General features: G+C 33.1%; 1 protein-coding gene across 4 annotated transcripts in view; it reads left to right on the plus strand.

Moving 5' to 3' along the window:
• LOC145248945 (ras guanyl-releasing protein 3-like) overlaps positions 1 to 14,840 on the plus strand; it is a 258,134-nt gene that overhangs the window by 153,615 nt on the left and 89,679 nt on the right. For all 4 annotated transcript variants that reach the window (XM_080110745.1, XM_080110744.1, XM_080110742.1 and 1 more), the window contains one exon: positions 4,684 to 5,103. In XM_080110745.1, the coding sequence (XP_079966871.1) occupies positions 4,684 to 5,103 (420 nt within the window). The remainder of the gene's footprint in view (positions 1 to 4,683; positions 5,104 to 14,840) is intronic.

Here is a 14,840-nt window from a genome sequence, read left to right on the forward strand (position 1 = left end):
GATGAGAACGATTGTCTGATTAATTTAAACAATATCAACAAACAATTTCACAATCAATTGTTCATTAGCAAACTTAACACTTACATTATATAAACTAGTAAAAATATTAGATCGAAGAGGGAGGGGCATAGTATTGCTAGTTTCATTGAAAACTTTTGTTCTCTAATATCTGTTGATGCTGTATATATTTGATAGATAACATTCATGAAAGCATTATTTCTTAGGACAAATGTTTATTCCTGGTTATAAATGTGACTTAATTGAGAAGGATTGTTGGATTCTACTGTTTGACATTAATGATAAATTAATGTATGTGTTTATCTTATGTGTGTGTAAATTGTAAGACATTCAAGGAAGCAGCAGTAGTGAACTGCAAAACATTAATGTATATTAATATATGTTTATTTCAAGTATATGTGTAAGCTTAAGTTGGATACTTATATATTTTTATATATAACATTTTTATAAGTTTCTAATAAATTTATATCAAGGACATGTGTATTTGTTATCCCACTTGACTTTAAATTCATATTTGTCTTCCATAGAAATCATTCTATAATGAATAACTTTTTGAACAAAAAACTTTGATAACTTTATTGTTTGGAATTATATGTGGAAGTCTGACTCTTTTAACAATAACACTTAGAAGTAACAGCTTCTTTTTTTTTTTTCTTAGCACAAAGTGTGATTTTGCAATTTCTCTGTATTCTGGACCAAACTGTCTTCGACTTTGTATGCAACTTGCTTCTCTTGCTGTCGGGTGTAATAATATTGAAGTCTAATAAATAGTTGCAGCCAACAAGGAAAACTTCCCGCAAACCAGACAATCCTGAGACCCTATCTTCCTTCATGTTTGACTCATTTAATAACAATAACAAAATCAACAATAGCAACGTTTGTTACACGACTTCAAGTTCATATTTTGCTCCCACACAAATTCTTCTGTAATGATTAAGTTTACAACTTCTGGAATAAAGAATGTTCCCAGCATTTTAACACCTTCATTTATGCATTTTGAGTTATTACCTGTCATATTAACAATGAGTCATGGTAAAAAAAAAAAATTAGGTTATAGTCAAGATTATCTGCTCTTCTTGAATTCGGTTTCTGTTGTCCATTTGGCTGGATAATTAGACATGATCGAGTGGACAAAAAAAGCCATTCTTAATAAATCTAACGTTATCTGAGAGGAAGATGATCATTAATTAGAAGGGACCCTATCTTGCTTGTCACCATCGTATTGTCTGCAAAGCAGTAAAAGGAAGTCAAAAAGAGCAATCTTGACTATAACAAAACTTTTGGTGCTTGTCTATAATTGGGGAAAAAAAAAATTTTTTTTTACAAGAAAAATCTTTTAAAAAAATCTTTATAATGTACGTACTTGTCACTGCATGAAGATGTCATATTCTAAAAATCACATAAATCGATCAAATAGTTTTTTTTTTATTTAAGAAAATCAAATATTATCACACAATTTAGCGAAGATTTGCTAACGACACTAACAACACCTGTGGGAAATATGGGATCAACAAGGGCAGACAATCGACTTTAAAAAACGTTTTTTTCTTAAATGTTGAAAACACTTTTTTTATAATACAAATACAAAATAATAAATTAACTTCGTCATTTTTAAAAAATTGTAAAGGTGATTCCAATGTAAAGAAATACCATTATTTTTTATATTTTCATGTTTTTCATGTTCGCTTAATAAAGTCTATTTAAAAAAAAAACTGTTTTAGACATTCTTTTTAGGAAAAGAAGTCGTTATGTTAATTTATTTTGTATTTGTATTATAAAAAAAAGTGTTTTCAACATTTGAGAAAAAAAAAGTCAATTGTCTGCCCTTGTCGATCCCATATTTCCCACAGGTATCGTTAGTGTCGTTAGGTCTCAAACAAGATGGCGTGAAGCAAATCTTCGTTAAAATGTGTGATAATATTTGATTTTCTTAAATAAAAAAAACTATTTGATCGATTTACGTGATTTTTTGGAATATGACATCTTCATGCTGTGACAAGTATGTACATTATAAAGATTTTTTTCAGATTTTTCTTGTAAAAAAGTTTTTTTGCGGCCCAATCATAGACAAGCACCAAACTTTTCCATATTTTAACAAATTTTTTCCACATTTTTTAGGAGTGTAAATCCATCAACAGAAGTAATTAGCAGAAACACTTAACAACTAAATGAAGACTTTGTAAATGGTGAAGTATTAATCTGCAGCATGTATCACATTTCGTTTATATAGCAGCTGTCAGAATTGTCATGGTACATGGCTGTGAATGCTGGGCTATTGCCCAGTCTTCTCTCCCACTTTCGCATGGAATAAAAATGAATCGATTGTGCTGGTACGATCATGTGGAATGTTTATACTCTGAGATGAGGATGTATCTTGGTTTTAACAACATCAATATAATCTGATCGTGTTTCTTGGTGTGTCTGTGTCATAGAGACGTTTCTTAGTGTGTCCGTGTCATGGAGTTCCCTGTAATCAACCACAGTAAAAATGATAGGCACATTCCCTTACATCTAGGGGTCGATATAGCATCAACCATAATCGGCTATGCATCTGCTGGTGTGGGGTTGTCTTTAACAGATGGCATTTCCATCATTGTTAATGGTAGGCATTCTTCATGACAGGGACCAATTCTTTGAAAATTAAATGCTTCACAAAATAGCGAACAAAGGTATTTTTTATAAAAAATATAACTTAATTTTAACACGGGAGGAGCAGATATTAAAACTGACCTGATGCATGCATCATGCATGGCAGCATTAGCACCTAGTGTTCAACTTTTAAACAATTGAATAATTGAATTCTCTTTCTTCATTGAAAAAGAGAGAGAGAAATGCATGCATATCATTTGAACATTGTTTTAAATCCGATTGTCGGCTAGCAGGCGTGATCACACTGGCTACACAAAACACCTGTCAATGTCTCACAATGACAGCACCTTTAAAAATGTGCACTCACTGACTTTGTGCTTGCCTCCCTATGAGAACTGGGTAAGTTTGGTGCAAGAGGTCAAAATATGAGGAGTTCAAAGGCTCCCCCACAGTCATTGTGCCACAGAGACAGAGATTGTGCTAACAGAGACTGTTGAACCATGGGAAGTGGGAGTGAGCTAGCATAATATCAGAAAACGCCTGACCCCTGAACAAGACTTATACATTTGTATTGTTTGGATTATTCAGACTACCGTTCTCATTTTGAGTGTTGTCCTCGCAACGGTCATGGCTGACAGAACAAGAACATGCTACCTCTGTGGATTAAATAAAGTGTTTCATTCAAAATTCTGTACAGATTCCCGAGTTTGGCAGAAAGATTCTCGAGTTCAACAAGATACACCTGAAAAAGGGTGGATGTTACATTGTTCGAAACGTTGTGAGAATAATAACCAAGATGAAAACTATGAATGAAGCAGGCACTTCTCATAGTCCGAATAATCCAAATAATTAACCTTCATCTGCAAAATTCAGAAACATTTCTGTGGTTGTTGGGAAGAATTTTGTATGTAGTAATTGTAACATATCATTGGTTCGTCATTGCTGCTGTTTTTGATTGTTATGCAAATCGAATTTCATGGCATAGCACATGAAGATTATGCCACAGGATTGTCCAATGTGCATAAAGTCCTCCTTATGACAAGATCTATTTGTTATACCCGAAAGATTGCAGGGTTTTATCATTGCGACACAAAACAGTCAGACCCAGCAGTTGGATATGAAGTGAGGGTAGGTTTGAAAAGACATAGAAGAAACATTGTTATCATAACTCTGTGGATTTGCAGCCCTGCACCTGAGATGTTCTTGCTTGTCACAAATTGAGGAAGAGAAGATCCAAGGATGACAGATTCTAATGTTGACATCTGGATTCTGTGAGCTGGTTAAGGAACATTGCTCGCACTTTAATAATGTCACCTGTGGATGATTATTTAAAACCTGCCATTCAAGTTTCTTTTTTTTTTAATGTACTAACAGTAATAAGAACATGGTGCACATTGGAGACTATATATTAATAATAAAACAAATTCTTTTTACAATTCAAACATACAGTTTCCAAAACAGCTGATAAACACGTATGAACACATAAGTGTCTATAAAGAACAGTTAGAATAAGTGCTATTCATAGTAAAAAATAAATTAGAACTAATGAAACTCAGAACTGGGATCCTGGTGACTGAATATGGCAAACTATCTACGAGCTATGAGAATCTTAGTACTAGAGGAAGAAATTGTGATTTTTATGGGAGAGCTTTGCCTCAATGCTTAGTGAAAATAATTATTTTCTTTGGCTAAGTGTTCATATATAAAATAGTTATCCACAGAGACAGATTCGAGACTCAATTGGCAAGACTTTTTAAAAACGATAAATATATTTTGTATCTGTATTATTTGTTTTTTTTTTTTTTTGGACTACTGTTCTCATCTTAACATTTCAGCTAATGTAACCTCCAACTTTTTTCATGAGTATCTTGTCAAACTCGGGGAATCTTTCAAATTTCCCAAGAGAAAAAGGATCCAGAGTTCAACAAGATACACATGGAGAAGGTTGGAGGTTACATTGACTGAAATGTTGTAAGAATAACACTCAAGATGAGAACAGTAGTCTAAATATTTTGTATCTTTTGATATCTGTATTGCTATGCATGTTATTAACATGAGTTATTTTTACAATTTCAGACGTGACTTGTCATCATGATTCATTGGTGCTTACTGAGCACTCGTTTCAAGTTTCACATACCCATTCCCCTCCACAGTCCCCTCCTCCTTCTCCTCCTCCATCTCCCCCACCTTTATCATCACTTGACTGCAATTCTGCATCAACCACCGAAACATTTGTTACATCACAGCCAGACATGGCTTCATTTACCTTAGACACAGACTTTTCAGATGCCACCATAGCTGCCACCTGTGATGACATAGGATCATTACCGCCAGCTCAACTAATGACTTGCCAAAATTCTGTTGAATCAACTGAACAGAACTCAATATCTGCTCCTCTCTCTGATTATCTCGAAGAGGAGAAACCACTGCTGCCAGGAATTACAGTTCGGGCTGCCACCTTTGACCAACTTATCCAACTGTGCATCCAATGCTTCTGTGAGTATATCATCATTTTGATATTGTCAGCTTTTATTTTGAGTATGCTTTTTAATTGTCTACTTATTATTAAAAAGTAATATTGTTTTGGGAGGGGGTCTCTGTTTGTATGCCAATAGAAACATATGATTGGTTGATAAAAAAGGAATAGGCAGAGTACATATTACTAAGGAAATAGTTTTTAGATAAAATACTTGAGTTTGAATCTCGCGTAAAGCTTGAGGATTTTGATTATATTAAAGAAAGGGAACCAATGTTACCACATTTGACCAATTTATTTGTGTGTTCACAGTTTTTATTATTTTTTTTTTATATAGTTAGCTTTCATTTTGTGTAAACCAAAGATTGATTCTGATCTTGGCATCCACTCATCCATGTTTTGAGTCGTTCTATTTTTCTTTTTACTGAAACGTTTTGATTGGAGACTAATATGAGACATGCCTTTTCCATTCATAGTTTTTATCTTTTATATTCTTCAATGTTTCTAAAGATCAAGTTTACATAATTGTTGAGCTATGCCTTTTAATCTGCATGGTTTAGTTGAACTTCATTCAGCTGTTCTACAGTGAACGTACAGACTTCATTTTATTTATTAAACTAAAATATGATGATATTTCATCTCATTCGATTTAGCATACATGCTGGCATGTGTTGGACAACTTTAAGAAACATCAAGAGCAGCAGGGATCGGGTTGCATGCAAAGTCAAGGAAGATTTGGCCCAGAACACACAAAGGAATGCCGCAGAAATAATGTTGCTGATTTGTGATTCCATGTCTTCAACTCTGTATGTTGAAAGCCTTTGCTTTCAACAGGCAGAGGCAACCAGAAGATAACGGATCTTAATGCAAACTCCTCCTGGATTTTTACCAGAGTCCCGCTAAGGCTGACGTTACCATGTTACCACCGCCACTACAGTTAGAACTTTATGTAGAGGTTGGGGTCTGCTTCTAATTTATAGATGTGTATGCTTGTTTGAAAGCAGCAGCAGCTGTAACTACTGACTCTTACTGCTGCTTTATTAACTAATTTTAATGTTAATAATTTTATAATATTTATATTAAATACTGGCCCAAAAGGTCATGGGAGATCTAAGAAAATATACAAATAAAATATTTCTAATAAATGAAATGGAATAATAAATTTTCAGTTTCATTCATTTTTATTTTTTTATGGAAATTGCTCCAGACAAGGCATAAAGCCACTTGATGTAAGAGCTAATAAAAACGAAAGATGATTATTGCAAAGGAAGGACATGACCATTGACCTTAGTCTTGAAAAAAAAAAAAAAAAAAAATTTATAGAAGAAACGGTCAGTAGAAAGAGAGTTCCAGCAGCTGACAGTTCTTGGAAAGAAGCTACTGGAATAGAAAGCTATATTAAAATGAGATATCAAAACAGCAAATTTATGGAGACTAATAGACTGAGTCAAATCAGCTGGAACAAAGGAAGCAGAGGATAGATCAGACCATTCTGAAAAATCCATATGGTATTATTTATAGAAAAGACCGAGATTGAGAACATCATGAAATGGATCCATGGCTTGAAGAAGTGTGAATTGATTGTTTAAAATAGTGCAGCAGCATTATTTTAATTAGTCGATGCAGAAAATTAAGATGAAAAAACAAAATGGTGTACTTTTTATGAGTTTGTATGACATTCAAGTAAATTAGGTCAGAAAATTAGATTAGAAAAAAGTGTATCTGATCAAACTCAATGTCATTGTGTATTAGCTTACAAGCTAAAAGATGAATTGCTTAAACTATATTTATACCAAGTTCTGCTACTGTCTTGCTTTTCACATTATTCAACCCTCACCTACTTCACCCCCTTCATCTTCTTTTATTTCCAACATTTTTAACATTGTATTTTTTTTTCTTTTACTAATACCTCCTGTATATGTAAATATGTATATACACATATACATGTGTGTGTGTATATATGTGTGTATATGTATGTATACATTTTCATCATCAATGTTGTAATGTTTCTGAATTTTTTTAGAAGAGAATTGATAATTTGTATTTGGATTGTTCAGACTACTGTTCTCATCTTGGTTGTTATTCTCACAACATTTCGGCCGATGTAACCTCTGACCTTCTCCAGGTGTATTTTCACAATGGCTGTTATTGGTGAATGGTTAAAAAGAACGTTTTTGTTCTATTTTTTTTAATTTTTTTTTTTTATAACAAACCATAGTCGTTAACATTCATTTCCATTTTTGTGTAATTCGATTCTACCGATTTCATGTTTTTGAATTTTTGAGATAAGGAATGATATATATATATATATATATATATATATATATATATATATATATTGTGTGTGTGTGTAGAAGTTACAGGTCCTAGCGGGCTGCCACCTTTATTTGCAAAAGGTACTTCTGCAGTATGCGGACGGCGGTTATCTTTTCTTGGTGCATTGTACTAAACTGTCACCAGATGGTGCTTCTCGGTCAAAAACATTTATTAATTTGTTGTTGACCTTTCAAAATTGCTTTAATTCAAAAAAATGTTTCATCTAAATTATTTATTTGTTCAAAAAAAGAAAAGCCATTTTACTTTATATAAAAAATCTAATGTTGCTTTCATTACAAAATTGTTTTATTAAAACTAAATTTTTTATGCAGACTTTTAAATAAATGTTTTTACAATTATATATTGATACATTTTTATACAATAAATGTTTCGGTTTTTTAATATTTTTCTGTTCGGGGGGGGGGGGTCTTGTTTGTTACTTATTTGCCGCGTTATTTGATTATATTAAAACGATTAAATTCACAAATGGCTACCAAATTTTATCAGCTAGTTTTATCTGTTTTTCACAGAATAGTATAATTTATTTTGCAAAAAACAAATCATAAAATCAAGTGTTTATTAAAAATAAAATTGAAATCTAATATATAAACGGCTATATTTTTGTCTGTCGGTCTGTCTCCTTATTTTCAAACTCTATCTCCTCTGAAATGAAAATGATTGGATTTTTTATAGGCCATTCTTTTATGGGTCTTTAGCCGGTTAAAATCGTTTTTAAGAGGTCAAAAATGGGTCAAAATTGAAAAATCGTTAAGCATTTTGTACATTCGTCTTAGTTTATTTTTAATTTTTAATCGGTTTATATACGTGTCACATTGGTATAGTGGAACGTCACCAGCTTTGAATGCTACAGTTTCAGTTTCGATTCTAGCTGATGGCACCTAAATACTTTTTTTTTAACTTTTGAAATCCTGACTCTATAAAAATATATCTAAAATCTGGACAAATTAAAATATCATATTTAAGCATATCTTTTGCCTGGGCAAAGCTGACCTCTCCACCTCACACTAGTATATTACAAATTAAACATCACAATAATGGTGTACCGAAAGAAATCCTTTGCAAATATAAGAAAAACAAGGGAAGCATGCATGGTCCCCCATGAGTACACAGCGAACGAGATACAAAAAAAAAATGACTAAGTTCAGCCTTTGTCCCCCTCCCCCAATTAGCCCTAAAAGTCCCCAGGGGATGTCAAATCCTGGTGAAAATGAACAAACGGTGCAGTTTTAGGCCTTAATATATGTAAATTTGAGTTCTGCACCATGCAAAAAAAAAAAAAAAAAGAAATGACGAAGTCCATCACCCACCCACCCATTCAGCTCCAAAAGTTCCTAAGCCTTTAGCATATTTAAATTTGAGTTCAACACCATGCAAAACTGCTAAAAATAGACATACACAGAAAATTTTGGACAAATATAGTAAAATAGTCCCAAAAATGAAGTGTTTTTATTAACCCTAAAAGAGCCCTTGGGGCATACCGAAGAGTTATCGCAAAGTATAGACAAAATTATATAGAAATTAATTAGTTACAAGTTTTCAGAAAGTTTTGTAAAAATCCAAGTGTTCAGACAACAATTAGAACGAGTCTAAGAATCCAATCTAAGGAAAATAACTCCTACATTTTCAGAGAAGAGTTGTTTTCCCTGAACTGTGGAATGGTCCCTGGGATTCTTGTATGTAAACACAGGAACAAGAATATGACGAGAAGCGGCACAGGCTGCAATTGGGACAATAGAGGAACGAACAGCGTTTTTCATAGCAGAGATTTCTAATTCAATCTGTTCCCATCTGAGTATATATTTTTATGTAATCGTTATGTTAACATTAATAAACGTTGTTAACCGATAACCATTGTTTTGTCTCTCCATCGATGTGATTTATTACCATGGTTTTTTTGAAGGATTCCATTTACCCACTTCTTAACAGAGTAGCGACGAGATGAGATTAAAACTCAACAAATCAAAAACAGACAAGAATCACATGTGCTGAGAAGAAAAAAAAAAAAACACACTCTCGCAGATTTGCAAAAAAAAAAAAAAAAAAGAGATTACCCTCGTAAATTGCCAACAAAAACGGAAACTTTCTAACATTTTTTTTTTTTTTCATGAACACACGAAGAATAAGGAAATAATTTATTTTTTTTTTAAAATAAAGGAAAACAAAGAATCTTGAATTTTTTTCCTCTCTTTTTGTGAACACCCGAAGAAATATTTAAAAAAAAAAAAAAAAAAAACAAGGAATCTTTTGAAATATTTTTCTTTCTTTCGGTAACACACAAGGGAAGAAATAAAAAGAGAAACCACTTTTAAAACATTTTTTTTTCTCGTGAGCACATGAGAAGAAGCAAAAAATCCTTTTGCAATATTTTTTTTTTTTTGGCAACACGCGGAGAAGGAAAAATAAATAAAAATGTCGATCTCCGCAGAATTACTTAAATAAATTCTAACCAACAACAAGCTCAATTAAATTTGATAACGACTTTAACACAAAAATTCCAGTCGCAAGACAACAGAAATTCGTCCAGTATTGAGCTTGCAAATGCAATTACAGAATTCGCTTACGACGCCGATAACAGCTGTACATTTGAAGCTTGGTTTTCGCGTTGGAAGGACACCTTTTACCACAAATACCCCAGTAAGGACGAACGTTGGAAAACACATTTGCGGATTCAAAAATTGGATACCAAAGAAAACAAAAGGTTTGTAAATTTTATTTTACCAAAACAACCTTCCGATTTGACATTCACTGAGACTATCTTAACGGACATTTTCGGAGAACAACAGTCCTTATTTAACATCTGATACAACTGCTTCAAGCGGACAAAAAAACAGTCGGAAGATTGTCACCTATGCTGGCCACATGAATTGTGAATGTGACAGATTTCATCTTCAAACACTGACTGAAGATCAACTGAAATGTTTAATTTTTATAGCAGGTCTTCAGTCACCAAACGATTCAGAGCTATGTTCCCGACTGCTGGCAAAGCTTGAATCAGACAAGAAATTGACCGTTCAGGACCTGACAACCGAATGCAACAGGTTGTTGATCTTAAAGAAGGGTCACAATGTTAGTCCAACAATCTACACTACCTTCGCAAACGTCTCGCATCATTTCAGATGATAAATATAAAGGCTCGAAAAAGAAACCACCATCCGCATGCTGGTCTTGTGGTGAATGGCACTATGCACATTTTTGTCCCGTCAAAAAACACGAGTGGCAAGTGTGTCACAAACGTGGCCACAAAGAAAACTTTTGTCACCCTCCTAATTCTCCTAAGGAAAAGTCACCTGCTAAGCAAAAGTACAAAAAGAAAAACCAGAAACAGAGATCAAACACAGTCTCTGCCTCCTTTAAAATTCACTTTAGATCTCACAGGAGATATATCAGTGTCGGATTAAACGAGAGTCCAGTTCGGTTCCAATTCGACACCGCATCAGATATCACTCTCATCTCACACAAAACATGGACAAAAATTGGCAAACCAAACTTAATAAAAACCAACCATGTTGCCAAAAGTGCATCTGGGAATATCAAACTGACTAGGGAGCTGAAGTGCTCTATTTCCTTCCAAAACAAAGTTTTTACTGGAACTTGCTACGTGACAGACACTGATCTAAACCTGATCGGTTTGGACTGGATTGAGGAAGTCAATCTCTTCACTGTTCCATTGGAATCTGTTTTCAACTCATTTTCCCTGAAGTCAACACAGGACACTGAAAAACATTTTACTAAGATGCTTAAACAACGGTACCGCTTTTAGCTCAGCGAAGTTCTCCACCTTCTGTGAACAAAATGGTATCAACCACATTCGCACAGCACCGTTCCACCCACAATCGAACAGTCAAGTCGAACGACTGGTGGATACCTTTTAAAGGGCCCTTTTAAAACTCGGGAGAAGGGTCAACATCGGAAATTCTGGAAACGTTCTTGACAAGCTATAGGGCAACACCAAACCCTAACACACCAAACAGTACCTCACCAGCCGAATGCATGATGAATTGGAAAATCCGATTACACATTGATGTACTACGTCCAAAACCACATCATCCCATCAAGAGGAACGCAAAAATGGAACGGCAGTACAACCCCCATCATGGGTCTGTCCAAAGAACATTCTCTCCGGGTCAACAAGTCTTAGCAAAGGATTACCGCAACAACAAGGACCCATGGACTCAAGGTTACATTATACAAAGAACTGGAAATGTAATGTACAAGGTAAAAGTCCAAGATTTTATTTGGGTTCGACACGTTAACCAACTGCGACCATCACATCTTCCAGACAAAGTACAACAAGATCCTTCTATTCCTCTAAACATCTTGTTGGACACCTTCAATTTTCCTCAACAATCATCAGAAGCTTCTCTGAGCACTGAAGTATAGACAAACAAAATTATATAGAAATCAGTTAGATACAACTTTTCAGAAAGTTTTATAAAAATCCAAGGCATCAATTTTTTTTTTTTAATAAGCACAAAAGTGTCAAGTTTAGCCATTTTAACCCGAAAGGCACCCCTAGGGAGGCAACCGGAGTTTTCCTGGAAAATCCGTTCTCTTACTTTTTTACTCATATCATGTTTAATGTTTTTGCAAAATTTTAAAATATTCCAAGGCATAGTTATTGAGAAAAGTGCGGACAGACAAGCAAACGAGGGTGAATTTACAGGTCCACCCTCCTTTGGTCACAGGACCTATTAATATTTGAAAAATAAAAATCAAAACACAAATTGTGCTTGTAAATAAAATGATGTTTTTTATAATTATTTCAATTTCTTAAAATTTGTATTGAGTTTGTTAGCAGATAGACAGATAATAGGCACATTTTTTTTTTTTTTTCAAATTAAAACTAAGAAATTAGAAATCTTTCTTGTCTGAGGCAATTTTGATTTTTGTTCCAATTCAGACTGCTTCTTTTGGGAGCTACAATAAAATCCGATTTTATTATATCATTGTAAATAAATATCTATTATGGCATTCTATTTTCTTAAAACAAATCTTTACGTGCACTGAAAATATTTCTATCACCTAAATTATTAACCGTTTACTTATTTTTATTTGTATAAATACTAATTAGGTAGAAAGAAAATATAATTAAAAAAATATTTGTAAACTGTGAACCAAAAATAATAAAATGATTGCAATGTCAGTATGTAAAGCAAATAAATATGAAATGAAAGTTTCAGACAAAATGGAAAAGTGGTTAAGTAAGGTATCATACTCGTAGAAATAGACTCTCTGTGTAGGCACCTTTACAGGGAGTATCCATTGTGTCTTGAGACTGAAAAAGGACTATTTTTAATTTTAATGACATTTTCCTTTTGAAAACAATGTCATAATTGTTGTGACTTTGAAGGATCAAAAAAGAAATAAGACAATAAGGTAGTAGTTAAGAAAAGTATGTATTTACAGAAAGTACTGAAGTAAGGAGTTACTGGAGACTATTTCTGAATTGGCTATAGCAGCTCTCTCTGTTACCACTGTCATGACTTTTCATAGTATTAGGAAAAGTCCATATAGTGACACAATAAGGTAGATCAACATAACTTTAATTAAAGTTTTTGAAAAGTGCTTGTAAAAAAAAAAATGACAAAGATCAATGTTTTTTAATTTTTAAGATGAGGATTGATTATTCGTATTATTTGGATTTTTTGGACTACTGTTCTCATATTCATATTTTAATCAATGTAACCTCTAACCTTCTTTAGGTGTATCATAAAACTCGTGAATGTTTCTGTCAAACCCATGGATGTTTCTGTCAAACTCGTGAATGTTTCTGTCAAACTCTGGAATCTGCACAGAATTTCAAATGAAAACCTTATTTAATTTATGGGGATAGTATGCTTTAATTCTTTCAGCTATGACAAGAACCTAAACTATCTGGTAAAATTTAGTTGTAAGTTACACTTTTCTGGAGGTTGAAGGTTCAATTATCAGTGCAAGTAACACTCAAAATACAATTGCAAATTAATTAGGATCAATCATGCTTCCTTTGTGGATTAAATAAACGATTATGTTTGAAATTCTGTACAGATTCCAAAGTTCAACAGAAATATTCCCGAGTTTGACAAGATACTCCTGAAGAAGGTCGGAGGTTACATTGACCGAAACATTAAATTTAAATAATATGAACAAAAATCATATTTTGATAAAATTATTTAAAAAAAAAGTTTTCATTTATTAATAAATTATGATAATGATGTCTAAGTTGATGAATTGAAAAAAGTTTTCAAGCTTTTATTATATGTATACATGCTTTTAATTTTATGTGGTATTTGTCATCGCATTACGAGTTCTATGACATCACGGCCATGAGAACACAAGTCAACACAGTTCAATGGTTAAAGACAAAACTGACTTTTTATCACTACAAACTGACATAGTTTTTTACAAGATCATCTCTGTGCACATATATAAATGCGTGCGTGTGTGTGACCTCATTGCTACCAAACATAAATCAACTAGACACATGTTTGTCTTGCAATTAGGTCGCAACTTACATATATTTGAAACTAGTAAAAATTCTCCCTCCTGGTCGCATATTTTTACTAGCCTGGAAGGATAAATATCACGGTAGACGAACATATACTACACTAACCCCCAAAGGAAGAGATGATGATATGAAAACAATAGATAGTACACTACCTTCATTCCCCACCTCCCAAAAAAAAGAGAGTTGAGTTAATTTCTGGGAGGACCCAAGCACCCCTTCACTCTCGATAAAAGGAAAAAGTATTACATTAGATATTACATTATCCTATCTCATCAGCGGAAGATGTAATACCCCATCCCCGTAAAAACGGAGGAGGTCATTCCTGGGAAGGTGATCTTATGACAATAGAACTTATACTACGCACTCATAAAAAAAAAAACAATGCAATAAGAGATTAATTATTTTTTTCTTTAGTCGTTTAAAAATGGCATCATGAAAACGTTTCTTATATTTCCTTGGCCTTTTAGCTAAGATCAAAGTTGTATATAAATCTTTGTATATAAATATATTTATGAAAAAATAAAATTTCCAACAAATTTTGGGCCATCTTAAGTAAGACAACCCCCAGTGTAAATGTGGTATTTTGGTAACTAAAATGATTCTAGTCAAAAGTAGGATAAACATTTTTATCATTTTATACCAAGGATGAGCAACAATCTCCTTTTCCTCACACTTTTGATGGCCTTCTGTCTAACTTGTTTTAAATGTAAACGTTTTTATATTTTCTGAAAAATGAATAATTCAAAGTGTAGTATCTGTTCTCAGCATCTTGGTGATATCAGCCGTTTTACTATCGACGAAAGTATTGCATGTATTATAAAAAATGTATATTACAAAATATTGATTTATTAAAAGTTATTTATGAAATAAATATGCAAATTAAGAAAACTCAAAGTTGATTGTGGGTGTCTGCAGATTACTATATATATGTTA

The sequence above is a fragment of the Euprymna scolopes genome, chromosome 27, assembly GCF_053919585.1.
Source record: "Euprymna scolopes isolate OS-2025 chromosome 27, ASM5391958v1, whole genome shotgun sequence".
In the NCBI taxonomy this organism is placed as follows: domain Eukaryota; kingdom Metazoa; phylum Mollusca; class Cephalopoda; order Sepiida; family Sepiolidae; genus Euprymna; species Euprymna scolopes.